The 14,314-nt window shown below is 40.7% G+C and overlaps 1 protein-coding gene across 4 annotated transcripts in view; it reads right to left on the bottom strand.

The window, feature by feature from the left end:
• Nucleotides 1–386: 386 nt before the first annotated feature.
• Nucleotides 387–14,314, bottom strand: part of slc8a3 (solute carrier family 8 member A3) — a 116,643-nt gene continuing 102,715 nt past the window's right edge. For all 4 annotated transcript variants that reach the window (XM_023352794.1, XM_023352796.1, XM_023352798.1 and 1 more), the window contains 4 exons: nt 11,683–11,807; nt 11,405–11,504; nt 7,860–8,129; nt 387–4,705 (listed from right to left, as the gene is read on the bottom strand). In XM_023352794.1, the coding sequence (XP_023208562.1) occupies nt 4,329–4,705; nt 7,860–8,129; nt 11,405–11,504; nt 11,683–11,807 (872 nt within the window). In that variant the 3' untranslated portion in view covers nt 387–4,328. The remainder of the gene's footprint in view (nt 4,706–7,859; nt 8,130–11,404; nt 11,505–11,682; nt 11,808–14,314) is intronic.

Consider the following 14,314-nt stretch of genomic DNA (forward strand, 5'->3'; position numbering starts at 1 on the left):
CTGAAGAGAGGAGAGTGTGAGAGAATCCAAAAGGAGGTGAATGTTAAACAAGATGCAAAGGTAGTCAAAATATTATGATTTTGTTAAAAACAATTATTACTTTACACTTTTTTTTTTTGCCAGCAGTGTATAAATATTCTCGAATAAAAGTTGGCTTTTCCTTAATTTGTCAGAGTGAGATTACACAGGTGAAATAATGATTTTTTTTAACAGATTTTTTCCAGATATTTTGTCTTAATATTCTAACTAGAATTCAGAGAGCAGAGGTGACAGGATTAATTAGTGAAGGTGAGAGCGATATGTCTCGGAACCAGAACAACTGGGTCAATTTTGCAAAAAAAAAAAAAAAGAAGAAATGATCCGCTTTTGGATTTTGCTTTGTTTTTTAATTTTTATTATTATTATTATTTTGACATCTCATAGCAGGCCAAAAACAAAAAAAGCAAAACATACTCATCCAAAAACTGTGCCCCTTTTCTGTTACACACACACACACACACACAAACACACCCGCCTACGCACGCCCACTCACCCCCGCACACACGCAAAAAAAGAAAAACAATTAAAACAACAGTATTATAATCCCCTCCCCAACCCCCCCCACACACACTACTATTGAACCTTTCCGTTTCCCACGACAACCACAAGTCCAGTTACTGCACAATGATGTTTCCCTTCAATCCCACCGGCTGAGAGGGAAAGAAAAGGAAGCAAAACAGAAAGGCGGGTTCCTTCAGATATGCTGTGTGTTCACACACACACACACACGCACACACACACACACGCACACACACCCACACGCGCACACACACACACACACACACGCAAACCGGCTGACATTTTAGCTACAAAGTACAACTAAATAAATGAGAGATAGTCACAGAATGTAGATATGACACACTTCCTGATAGCAAATTTATAACAAATGAAAAAAATATTTGACAGTCTGTGGGTGAAATGTGACGTTATAGTGACCCCTGGGGTGTGTGTGTGTGTGTGTTTCTGTGGAGACACACTGAAGATTCTGTACATAACGTGGATTTATGTCGACTTTTGGATCTGAAACTGGAGCTACCTGCAGCACCGACACCAGCAGCCCTGGACGCTGACCTGATACGAAGCGTTTCGGTCAGAGATCACAACAGAGAAGATATTCTGGAGGGTGTGTTTTTTTTGTGAAAATCAGGATTTGTATATTTTGGAAAAACAACGAGACACGTTCATTGCATAAAGCCGTAGTAAGCAGTAATCTCCGGAGACAGTTTAAATAACTCAATATTCTGGATTATTTGGCGCTTTTGGTGAAACGACAGGGTGCTTGTGTTGAGAATATTCCCACTCAGTCTCAGTCAAGTATTTTTCCATGAGAAATATTTTATTTTTGCAGCCGTAAACATGCGTAGGGCTTCTACAACATCTGGCAAAAAAAAAAAGTCAGAACAGAAATCACAAGTTTTGATGACGTCTATCCAGTTGTTTTACGTAAAGATAAAATTAATACCAATATGACACAATGCTTTGTAATTTACCAGTTGAAGACCTCAGGATTTCTAAAACTAATAACTTAAACTGTATAAAAATTGGGATTCGCTCATTATTCTGTATTTCTAGAACAAATAGCAACACTAGTCTAATCTTGTGTTTGGAAGAGAGATTTGTTGCGTACTAATAAGGTTTAGTCACCTTTAAAATGCCTACTTGGAGAAGTTATAGGGAAACCTTTGTTGAGGTCGGCAGAGTTTAATTAAAATAGTATTTATTTTACCCTGCCCTGTATAGAAATTACAGATCTGTACTCTGAGCCTGATTGATTAATGATATTATTTGTATTTCATAGGTAATTTTGAGATGACTGTGACGTTTTTCCGTTTGTTTTAAGCCGACATTTCTTTTTTCTTATTGAGCTGAAAATTTGACATTCCACTATTTTTAACATCAATATTGTAATTGTGAAAATGAATACATGTTTAGAAATAAGTCTTACAGATTGTTGCAGCATGTTCATGTTATTCCTTCCTACAAATACATTTAGAGCTCTCTTAACAACGCGAAAAGATTTATGCTTCAAGCTATCGAAAAATGTAAGACATTTTAACGAAACTGAGAAAGAAAAAAAATTGCATAAACTTAGGTTTTCAGTCAGCGAATTTTTGTGAGGTGTCTTTTACAAAAGCCTCGTCAAAAAAGTGGATTATTCATATTCAGCAATCATTCTGTGGGGATGCTTTCCATCGTTCCTCACAGGGGGAAAAAAAAATTCAGCCCGCAATCCGATTGAGAAACCAGGGCAAAATTCTCTAATGATTCCATTTGGTTTGTTTTTTTGCCAGAAGTTTTTTCATGTCATATTTCTAAAGGTTTCTTAGAAAGATTCCAGGACAGCGGATTATGAGTGAGGTGCTGGAACGGGTCAAAACTGAACGTTGTTATACCACACAAGCTGACTTGCTTGTTTGAAAACTGCAGGATTTAAGGAGTTTTCCAGATCTGGACGTTAGGACCGGGATCATAAGAGCTCACTGGTTGGGTCCACTTACCTCCTTAGAGAAAGAGCAGATCATCTATGTCCAATAGTGACACTTCTGACTCTAGCTACACTGCAAAAACGCAAAACCTTACCAAACATTTTTGGTCTTGTTTAACTGACGGGTAACTTTTCATTAAGACGTTGGAGGTTGTTTTAATCAATAATTTCTTAATATTAATGAAAAAGTGGCAAATTATTTCATTAATATGGGAAGAGGTCTTGTTATGAGTGAAATAATCTCCCAGTGGAACTACTGTTTTTTTTAAAATAAATACATATTAAGGAATTATTTACATCAAACAAGCTCCAGTTTCCTGCTGGAAAGTCACTTATAACTTAGTTTTATCTTATTTCACGTCTACTCAGATATTTGCACTATAAGTACACCAAAAATACATGGTAAGATGTTGTGTTTTTACAGTGTAGAACAAAACAAAGTGATAACGAATACGTTTTGAGTTTGAAAACCAGCCTAGAGACTCAAGACAAAGTGATGCACAAATCACGAGTGTCAGTAATTGGACACAGATACTAAATGTATATTAATTAATGCATCCTCATGCAGAGAACGGGGAATCTCTGACCAAACCAAGAGTCTGATTTTTGTGGGGTAGCTGCAGCAAACACCTCTCCCTCCACAGGCCCGTCAGTTCATCGTGACCACTTTGACCATTAGCCTTTTGCACATGTACAAGAAGAAGAAGAAGAAGAAGAAGAAGTCTCCAGAAGTAGAACTATACAGCAAAGTGCATGGAAGGAAGAGTACAAAAATACCTCTGAATTTATTTCTGCAGCAACAAATTTAGCCGTTTTTCTTTTTCTTCTCTTCGGACTTCCGATCGCAAAAAACGGTGAAAAGTCAAGTGAGACCAAGATATCGGTAATTAAACAAAAATACAATGTCATACTCGTTTACCTATAGGCAAGATACATAACTCTTAGAAAGGTGAAGACATCCTCGGATATATAGTTTGACCCTGCCCTCCCTCACCCCGGCCTCCTCCCGCTGCGCCGCGGCGATCCTCTGTCGGAGCAGTAGAGGACCACATTTAAACAAATATTGAAAATATACAGAAAATATGGAAATATAATATATATAGATACATTTAGCGTAAGGAAGTAATGTTCAGGGCAGTTTGACCGTGTTCGCATTCCTCCCACCCCCATGTTCTCCTGCTTGAGTCGTGATTCGTCCGGCGGTGTGAGCCGTCGCCGTCGTTTCTTGTTCCTCTTCCTGATTGCGGGATTCCTGACAGAGCTCCTTTTAGGAAAGGACGCAAATAAAATAAATACTATCAATCCACCCCTCTTTCACTCCACATCGCGTCACATCATATTTTCCTTTCCAACTGTAATGTCATTATTATTATTATTATTTTTTTTTCAAATCAGAAAATAGTTCTTTAATTCCTCTGTGTGACTGGGTCTCTTGTTTATTTTTGTTGCATTCGTTTTTGCATTTTTATCCCCAAAATATGTTTACTTTAAAAAGTCTTTTTTGTCCCGTTTTGAGAAAAATATAAACCTCTGATTAACTCTGCTCTCTCCAGGTTAACAGCAGAATGCAGGACCTCCTTGGCAATCCTTTGGGGGCATGCTGGGAAATAAAACCCAGATAAAACCCAAGCTGCAGTGCGGGCCTTTTGGCACTAGAGGGCAGAATGCGCGCCTCCGAGGTTTCTTTAGGGAAAGGTGGAGAGGGAGAGAGCAGACGACATATCTTAGAAAAAAAACCGTTCCTAGCATTAAGATTGACCCAATTTCCACTCTTTGCTTTTCTTTGTCGGGAGTCTCAACCTGCTCAGAAGCCTTCTATATGACAGTAGGCTTCTAGACTGGAGAAGAGGATGTAGAGAAACCAGAGGCTGAAAAAGATGGCTGACGTGGCCAGTCTGTGTCCTCGCGGGCCGCCCAGTTCCCCTCCGATGTGGGCTCGGCGCCGGTAGAGCAGCACCGACACGGCCAGGAAGGCGAAGATGGTGAAGAGGGTGACGGAGAAGGCCAGCGAGCCGGCCTCCACCACAAACGGCTTCCCTTTCATGTGCCAGTAAATGGCGGCCACGGACCAGGCCATGCCGATGCCCAGGAAGACATTAACGGCGTTGCTGCCGGTCACGTTCCCTATGGAAGCGTCCGCGTAGGTGTCCTGGACGGCGGCTACCTTACTGGCGAAGGTATCTGCAGAAAGAAGGCATTCTGTGTTAAAGTCAGCCTTGTTTAGGGAAGCCGTTGATACGATTTTTTATTTTATTTTTACGCTGGAGGCCTATATGGACCTTACCAAGCTCCGCCCACAACCGACCTAGAAAATCCCACGTGGCAGCAAAGCCTCGCGGCGCGTTGTTTCTATGTAAACATGGCGCCTTCCACTCTGACTCATTCTCTGCAGTGTATTTCTGACTCGATTAGTGCATCATTTCTACCGGATTTTCACAATATATCAGCTACTACAATGGACAGAGGAACTAAGAAGTTCATGTCATCTGTTTTGGATGAAATCAAGGTGTTTGAGCCAGGCGATGCCTCCAACATTGTGCACGTCACAGCAAAATGCTTTCGATCGATGAGGAAAACGGCAGATCCACACACCCTCTACATCAATATAGCTGTAGACAAGATCACTGATGCCTATTGTTCTTGCAAGGCTGGGTAAATCATCGTTTTGTAGGTTACTTTTGAAATCAGTGGGTGATTCCTGTGGTTTGTTGGCAAATGTTTGAGTGTGCCGAGGCCTGATACACTGTACTTGGTGCTAACGTGGCTAACACGAGTAACAGTTTCGTCCAAAGCCTTTTCTGCTAAAATAAAATCTTTAGTCTATGTCAGATACAGTACACATTGGATATTGATCTGTTTAGCTAACGTAAGACTGTGTAGCTCTGATCCAGAAGAAAAAACTGTGTATAAAAGTTTAAACACCTCCACCCAGTACGAGGTAAATATATACATCTCTGCTGAAAACTGTGTGGTGTAAACGTATTGCCTGGCGTTATCAGAGCTCCGTAGAAACAAGCAGAACCTGAAAAATCTGATTGCTAGAGACTCCATTGGTAAAAGAGACTCAAATAGATTGATGACGCAAAGCTTCTGCCGTAATCAGGAGGTACAATCAGTGACCATGTGGTCGTTTCCCCTGAAATAGTGGCTCAGACGAGTTTCAAATTGACCAATCAAGATCTGAATAAACAGATGAGCGAGTAATTTAGGCTTTCGTTGGCGGTGAGGATGTGGTGAGCGTTGATGAAAACTGATTGGATCCGCCTCGAGGACAAAAAATGCGGTACGCATTCTTCGGTCGGTGGAGATCAAGGGAGTGTTGTTCCAATCAGAGCTCAGAATGCTGTCTGATTGGAAGGGCTTAGGGAAAGAATGGCTTTTCCCAAAGTGAAAGAGCATAGTAAATTGCAGCAGGAGGAAAATTATGCAAGACACCTCACAGTGAACTCATTTACTGTCCAACAAGAAGCCTGAGAGTCTCCAGAGATTTTAACTTGATAACTTTTTAAAGCTCAGACTGTCAAAAAGGTTCACCAAAGAACTACAAGCCACAGGGCAGCACTGACAAAGTCATTGAAAGGGAAACTAAAGAAATAATGTTTTACTTCTGTAGACATTAGCTGAATTAATCTCCTTCACTGTGGCCTAAACGCCACATTACTGTAGACTTAGCTCTTAGTGGTTTTTATTTTTTTCATATTTCCACAAAAGGGCAAGTACACCCAGAAAAGATTAGATAGAAAAGTTTGATATTAATGTCCCAACACCTCGTCAGTATGTGAATTAAAGCTACCAGCCAGACTTTTCTGTAAAATCAATCAAATTCATTTTAGGTGTAATTTATCACAGTATGTCATGGTCAGCTTTTTTTTGATACTTTATTTTAGTTGGTGTTTTAAATGTTTTCTAAATCACGTTACATTCTACCCTCCCAAGAACAAGCTTTGTCTCTGGTGGCATCACATAAGGCAGCAAACCTCTTTTGAGTGAATTTACTTGAATTTTTCTTCTTTTCTCCTTTCGATTTACACGATTTTAGTCCAGTTTCCGTACAGGAGGGTTTTCTTGGACTCAGTTCTGCTTCAGCAAAAACATTTGAGATGCATGAGTCAGCATTAATATGGAACCGGCTCCTCAAGGCGTCAGGAGAGCCACTAGCCACGTTTATGTGCATTTTGAAGTATTGCATTAGAGAAGCTTGATGGTAATAGCGAAATTCAAAATGCCTTCCTCAGTTTCACTAAACAAGCTTTTAGACTCGCCCGAGAAAGTTTTTGGCTTTTCCGCAAGCCAAAAGCTTTCTCAGCGCTAGCCGAACCAGTTCTGGCGTAGCGATGCTCACCTACCACTGGTGGGTCTGTGCCTAACAAGAGGCATGAAACATTTCAAAGTCCAAACCTCCAGCTCAGAGTGGACAACTCTCCCACGTTTTTCTGAGATGTGTGCTCCATGCTTGCTCCATCGTGTCTATTACATCTATGCGTAACGTCAACATCTGGCAAATTTTGCTTTGCGTAGCCTGGTCGATTTGCTGCACACACGCTAAATTTGCGTTTTCCTATTCTTTTGTTTTGACATTTCAAAAGTTTGCTACAAATTTGCATGACATTTAGTTGGAAACATGGATGCATGCCGATCGCCTCTGTGCCACAAAGCTCAGATGCAGTAATTCATGAACGAGAACCCTGATCGAGTGTGGAGGCCATGTAACGCAAAAGCAAATTCAGTTGGATGACTCTTAGTTTGTTTTTCTTCAATCTTATTTCCTAAGAATTTTTCTTCTTTAACTAGCTGTAAACCATAACAAACTTTACAGAAATAAACGTTTCAAATTTATAAATCAACTTAATTCGTACTTAAATTTGCTGGCGAAACAAAACACACGCTTTAAACATATTTTAAAACTAGCATATGACGTCAGCGTCATTCCCTGTGCAAAACTCTGAATTCAAAGGAAAACACAAAAACATTGACAGATTTAGTGGCTATTGCGGGGATATGACCTCTAATTTCTCTCCTTACCATTTCACCAGGTCAACTGAAGTTTAAAAAAATTATTTGGTCTATTCCTTCCTCATATTAAAGCTGACTGAAGGACCTTTTAATCAAAGAAAACACCTGATGCATTGGTTTAGGAAAAAAAATATCTTCCTGTCGAGGTCAAATATCAGTTTTGAGGACGTGAGAAAAGGATAGAAAAAAATCTATCTATGAACAGCATGACTTTATAAACCCGAGGACAGGTTTATAAATCAGAGCCGGTGAAGTATTGTGTAAATGATGCGTCCTTATCAAAGGCACCCTCCCGCCGCTGCCCTGCTATTCCCGGACTCACCTGGGACGGACGTGCCGAGAGCGACAAACACCACCGCCGTGACCGAGTCCTTGAGGCCGATGGTGCAGCCGAAGTGGGAGGCCAGGTCGCCGATGACGGCCGTGAGCAGGCCGATGATGACGATGGACACGACGAAGCACGCCCAGCCGTTCAGATAGTCCGTGGGGGGGACGCACGCGAACAGAACCTTCCAGAAGACGGTGAGGAAGTGCATGACGTAGTCGAAGCAGGACGGAAGGCGCTCTTCGCCCGTGTCCTCCTCGTCCTCATCTCCTGGGCGGAAGCGGGGTTGAGCGGGGAGGAGGAGGGGGACGAAGGACGGATTGATAGCATTGAAAAGAGTGCAGGCAGAGATGTAGGGAGATGAGAATGGAATGCCACGAAGAAGAAAGTTTTGAGAAAGAGAGCAGAGGAGAGGATTTCGAGAAAACGGAGGAAGTAAAGGGGGTGACGGAGAGAAGGAAAGAGGGAGAACAACAATCACTTAAAATGGCATGTTCACTTATTTCCCAGCAGGAAACGTCTCTTTGACTTCAGCCGGAGGTTATTATTATGCAAATCTGACTCCAAATGTGTGATAACTACTCGTCAGTGCCAGAGGCCTCACAGGACAAGCTGCTCTGCATGGCAATTAAGAAATGAGGTGAAGTTTGCTGACAGCGGCAAAAAAAAAAGATTGAGCACTTTAGTTGTTTCTTTTTTATTACTACTTATTTAAATGAGCGTTACTTTTACTAACTTGCGTAAGTCTTTAAAGTTTAGGTTAAACTCCTGCTCGGTCATATTTGTCACATTACAACCACAACGTCGATGCATTTTACTTAGACTTCTCGTTTATGTTTGACATGCATATTTGTATTCACCCTCTTTACTCTGGAATGGAGGGCAACCATCTGTCTTTATTAATTACGGTACTCGAGTCCACATGTGCATAGTTTGTAGTGTAAATCCAGATGTTCTGTGAAGGCATCAGACGTAGGTTGTAAATAAAATCACAGATGTTTTTCATACTGAATCCAATTATCGATTTTAATCGATTTTTTAAAGATTTTTTCTTAAAAAGAAATTAGAAATGACAGAAAATATTTTTAAAAGGCTGGCTTAAATGATCTCTTCACAACCAGATCTATGGAAGCTTTTAACTGCCAGAGTTCAGGAATAAATTCAGAAACAGTGTCTCGTTAAAGCGAGAAAACCTTCTCGTTGTAACGAGATAAAAATAACTTAAGTTGAATGTCTGTACTCCAGCATTTGGTTTCTGTATTCATCTTTAGTCTGTTTAATAGATGAACTCTCACCTTGCCCAGACATTTATAGCTTTTGTGTTCATGTTAGCGACGGGATTTAACACCTTCGTTCGTCACACACAGAAACACCTACCAGGTGCGTAACGTCACGATGAGCTCCGCCACCCATTTGGATGGGTGATATGAAATACATTTTCCGGTTCACCCGTAAAGCTACACTTACGTTAATCATCTCATGTGCAGCCGCCCGCAGTGTTCAGTTTATCTGCTCACCTGTATAAATACACCTGCAGCGCTCTTCCCCGCTGTTCGCTCTGAACCGCCACCAGGCAGCAGCTCTGAGACGAGAAAAGCTGCCGTACTCCAGGCATCGCGCCAGTCATTTTAAGGATCCTTATTGGTCCCCCGAAAAATGACGAAGACCCGGACATTATCATGAATCAATAAAATCCTCTCAGGCCGAACTGGAAAACTGGACGTTATGCTGCTAACACTTAGCTTTCGTCAACAACTCAGGCGGAAGTGAGAGCTCCGCGCAACGCAAGTAACGACCCGGCCGGAACACGGAGCGCTAAATAACAAAATATAATTCAACGAAGCTTCGAGGCAGATAAATTTTCCTCTATGAATTTTAATAATCGAGGTACTCGAATCACTCGAGGAATCGTTTCAGCCCTAAAGGAAATCAAATTAATAAACTCGATTGGATTAACAATTTGCAGGTTGTTGTGTTCTGCGAGACGAGCAAGGCTCCACGGTCCGGCTACCGGACGACCTGAGCAGGACTCTTCCACGCTGAAGAGCTCCTCTGTGCTCCGGCAGCTTGCAGGACATTAAGCAGACAAGCAAGAGGCCTGCAACTGTCATGATTCCAGCTGTCAGGCCGCGTGAGCCGCATGCATTTTTCAGCCCACGACGGATCATCAAATAGTAAAGATGCGCTCTTGATTAAATATTTCAGTACCACAAAACTTAAGGCCTTCGCTGGCTCTCGCTGGACGGCGGCTGCAGCTGCTGCTATGTTGAAGTTAATGTTGCTGGATGCGAGTCATGCTGTGCCTCTTGTGGATGTTACTTTTTCTTGGTAAGATTTAAAAGATGTAGGGTTAGCAGTGACCTGACTATTTTCATAAAGGGTACAGACGCATGTATTTGGATGACTGTGGCTTAAAGTTATGCAGAAATAACATTACACAAGCATTCGACTGCATCTGAAAAGCGATTATAGTTATGATGTGCAATAACATCATAGTTTTCTTTTCTTTCTTTGTAAGAAAACCCCCAAATCTTGCACAAGAGTTGTGCTCTGCTTTTGTGCAGATTTGTCTCGATGAGATTTGTTAGTAAGTAGTTACAGTCACTCAGTTACATTTACTTGAGTAACAATTTGGGGGAAAAATTCACTTTTTTTGCTATGCTTGCGTTACTTTATAGTAAAGTATCGCTACTCTTGAGTAACATTTCTCTACACTTCAGTAACTGTGACTAGCTTCACTGGATGAAGAAAATAAAACCCCAAAATGCATGAAATACAGACACACCTACAGCTTAAGCTGCTGTTTAAATACAAGCTTTGTTTTTCAAATTTTATTTTCTACCTGCCATTTGGCACTGGACATACTTCACCCGGTTCTAAATTACAGTATATACATGTCTCTTGCTAACTAATTATCAGTTTCATATAGTTTCTTTTTCATGATTTGGAAATGCTTCTTCTGCCTGAATCTGTTATTTTATAATTGTGTTATTCATTTGTAGACATTTCTCAGTTTTAGTCCTTAAAATACCAGAATATTGGATCTAACTTTCCATTTTTGTCAGGCATTATTTTTAAATATTAAATCACATGTTCCAATCAGATATTTGAGTAGCCTTTTAACCAGACACGTTTTTACTCTTTAGTCATTTCTTTAATGGCTACTTTTTACTCTTACTTGAGTCAATTTTTTTCTTTGCTAGCATACTGTCGTGACATTCACTGCGAGTCAGAATAATTGCAAGTGAAGCCATAACACCCTCTTCTGATCACAATAAAACACATTAAAGTTTGTTGTAACAAAACGGGACGTGAAAAAGTTGAAGAGGTGTGAATACTTTTCAATGGAACTGTACGAGAATGACAAAACCACTATTTTAGAGAACAAAGCTGACCCAAAATATCATTGTATTTCATACCTAAAAATAAAAAAAGAAGATGCGTTTATATTATATAGACCCTATTCTTTCACCAGAACACCCCCGAGTCTCACACATGAGCAGATTTTAGTCCAGCAGACAGACGAGAACAGAAAGCGTTACCTGCACTGACAGTAATGGCCTCCATGAACTGCTCTCTCCAGGAGTTTGTTCCCACCACCAGAGCCAGGTTGGTCTTCTTGATCAGCTTGTCCACTGTGCTCTAGATGTCAACACAGACCACTTTTATTTCTCCAACCAACACCATCACGCTGCTTTCACAGAGAGAAGTGCACCCGATTCACCACACGGTGGCGGCACTGTCCAGTATCAGGTAACGAGAAGCTCCTCTGAAAACACAGCAAGCTTCACAGAAACAAATCAGCTGCGGCTTCCCTCACCTTGAACTCGTACGACTCTTCGATGATGACCTCCAGCCGCGGGTGCTCCCCCAGCACCGGCTTTCCCATCTCGGCGATCCGCTTGGCTTCCTCCTCGTCAGACGTAAGCTTCCTGTCCGGTACGTCTGAATGGACAGAAGCAGCATGGATGAAATAAGTAGAAAAATCCCATTGAGAAAAGCTCAACTCTTACTCCCTGAACATATATTATGTACGTCAAATCTCTAGGACGGTAAAATGTGAATTCTCTTTAAGAAAAAAAAAGAAGTGAAATGAGATTTCTGTTTAATCTCCGGTTCTTATCCGGAAGTGCTTCAATTTAATCCGGAAACACTTCAGCCTTCATTTTGCTTTGTTCTGTCTGCTCCAGATGTCCCTTTTTTAGATGTTCCTACAATCTAATTACAATATAACCAAACATTTAATTCACTTGCCAACAGCTGATTGCTTAATGAAAGGGAACTACTGAGAAGCTAATTTAATTTGGTTATGTTTATTATTTTCTATATGTATGAAGTGTTTAAGTGATTGATTTCAAATTCTGAAACATTCTACATTAATTAAAAAGCTACTTGAATTTTGTTTTAAGTGGGGCTGTGTGGAGTATTATAGAAGAGTCATTGTCTTACCTGTCTTAAACGTACATGTTTGGAGACTCTATGGGACGTTCCCATCGAGGATTAAGGCTAACATTTTAGAAAATGAAAACCCATTCGGCGGCAATTTTCCTTCTAAACACTAAGTAGGAACTTTCCTACCAGTTGTACCGCAAAATACATGATATATTTTTGCTAGAGAGGTGCTGAATGTAGTTTTGTGACTCATTTTATAAATGGTTTACCTACCGATACCAGTCATGGCTAATCCTGATTTCTCTTATAGAACTCTAACAAATAAATAAATTGAAACGATTGATCTCGCCTTCCCCCTGTGATCGGTCATTTTCTTGTCAGGAAAAGAGGCAATCTCTGTGTTAGACATTAGTGTTAATGTTTTAAAGCAAAAAGAAAAATTATAGAGCACAATAATTAATATCTTTTGAAAAACAAAGTCAGCATGGGAGAGACAACAGCTCATATTAAATTAAGCTGATAGTTAGATTAACTCTGAGTTCAAAGTAATTTTATATGGCAAAAAAATGACTCTTCAGTAAGTCCAGCCCTCAGTTACTATTTTCCACAATGTGAATTTTGTTCTGATTCTTAAAACGGAGATTGTCAGAATACTTATCATTGTTAGCAAATGCTCACTTCACACCCAGTTAGCTTCTGTGACTGCCACAACACAAGAGCAGTAAAAGCAGAAAAGAAGTCATCTCAGATTGCTTCAGTGGTTATGGTTAAAACCATGCTAAGCTCCATCTTTGGTTACAGTAGAAACAAAGTCCTACCTGCTCACTAGACCATTTGTCCATGAACATTTGGGGTTTAATCTGTAAACTGGAGTGCTCAGAAACTTAGTCTGGCTACTGGAAAAGGTTCCTGCATTTCAATCCCATAGGTACTGATGGAACTAAATGACAACGCTTGTTCATTTTTAATAACAGAGCAGCTAATGGATGCTGCATGCGGAATGAGTAAGCCCTGTTGATTTAAAACTGAAACCAAACACCCAGACTACTTTGATGGCCACCCACCGACTGTCAACACACGTTCAAGATTAGTTTAAATTTGCTCATTTTCGTCGCTTGGGGAGTTTCTACATCTGCCTATCACATATCTGACGCGGCCCAACTATGACCAGAGGCTCCGAGAAGCTTTTGAAACGCACACAATCAAGAGCTCCGCAGCATCAATCCTGTGCCGTCGGACTCCATCAACAAGGAGTGGCTCACGGATCCTTCCTCTCCCTCCCCCCTGCCGACTGAGCCACCTGTGGTGGGGAACTTGTCATCTTTTTTATACGAGCCCCGAGTCCCAGCCTGCTGCTCTCTGCTGACAACACGCTTACCATTAAATATTAACGCCGCCATTAAAGATCACAGCCGGCCCTCTACTGATAGGAGGGCGTATCTGAGAGAAAGCGTGCGCACAGAGGCATGCATAAAAGTGTCATAGCTCCTTAGCGCACGCACACACTGCAAAGCAAAAATCAATTCCACACCCAAAAGACGGCGTGTACCGTCACCCTCACGGGATATCTCTCGCTCGTCCTAAAAATTTGATTATGCAGCCGTCCCCTCGCTCTGAGCAGCACTGCTACATGACAATTAGAAGGAAATTAATAAAAATGCAATCAAACGTGGGTAATTACGTTTCTAATTGCAAAAATGCTGACTTTTTTATTTTATTTTATCTTGCCAGTTATCAAATGTTGACGTGACAGGATGACATGGATGTCAAAATTGGCCCAAATGCAGTGTTGGCTTATTGATACTGTTTTTTTAAAAAAAAGGGGGTTGTGATTGATTTGTAACATAAAAAGCAAATTCAAAAAGGCTGTATTCAAAACTGCTTATTTATGTTGAACACTGCAAAACCACAAAATCTTACCAAGAAGTTTTGTTCTTGTTTCTAGTGCAAATATCTACATTTGAAATAAAACTAAATTAATAAAAAACTAACTTCTCAGCAGATAGAGGCATTTGTTGTAAGTCAGTAATTCCATAATATTGATGAGAAAGTGCTAACTC

The sequence above is a fragment of the Xiphophorus maculatus genome, chromosome 19 (assembly GCF_002775205.1).
Source record: "Xiphophorus maculatus strain JP 163 A chromosome 19, X_maculatus-5.0-male, whole genome shotgun sequence".
NCBI lineage: Eukaryota > Metazoa > Chordata > Actinopteri > Cyprinodontiformes > Poeciliidae > Xiphophorus > Xiphophorus maculatus.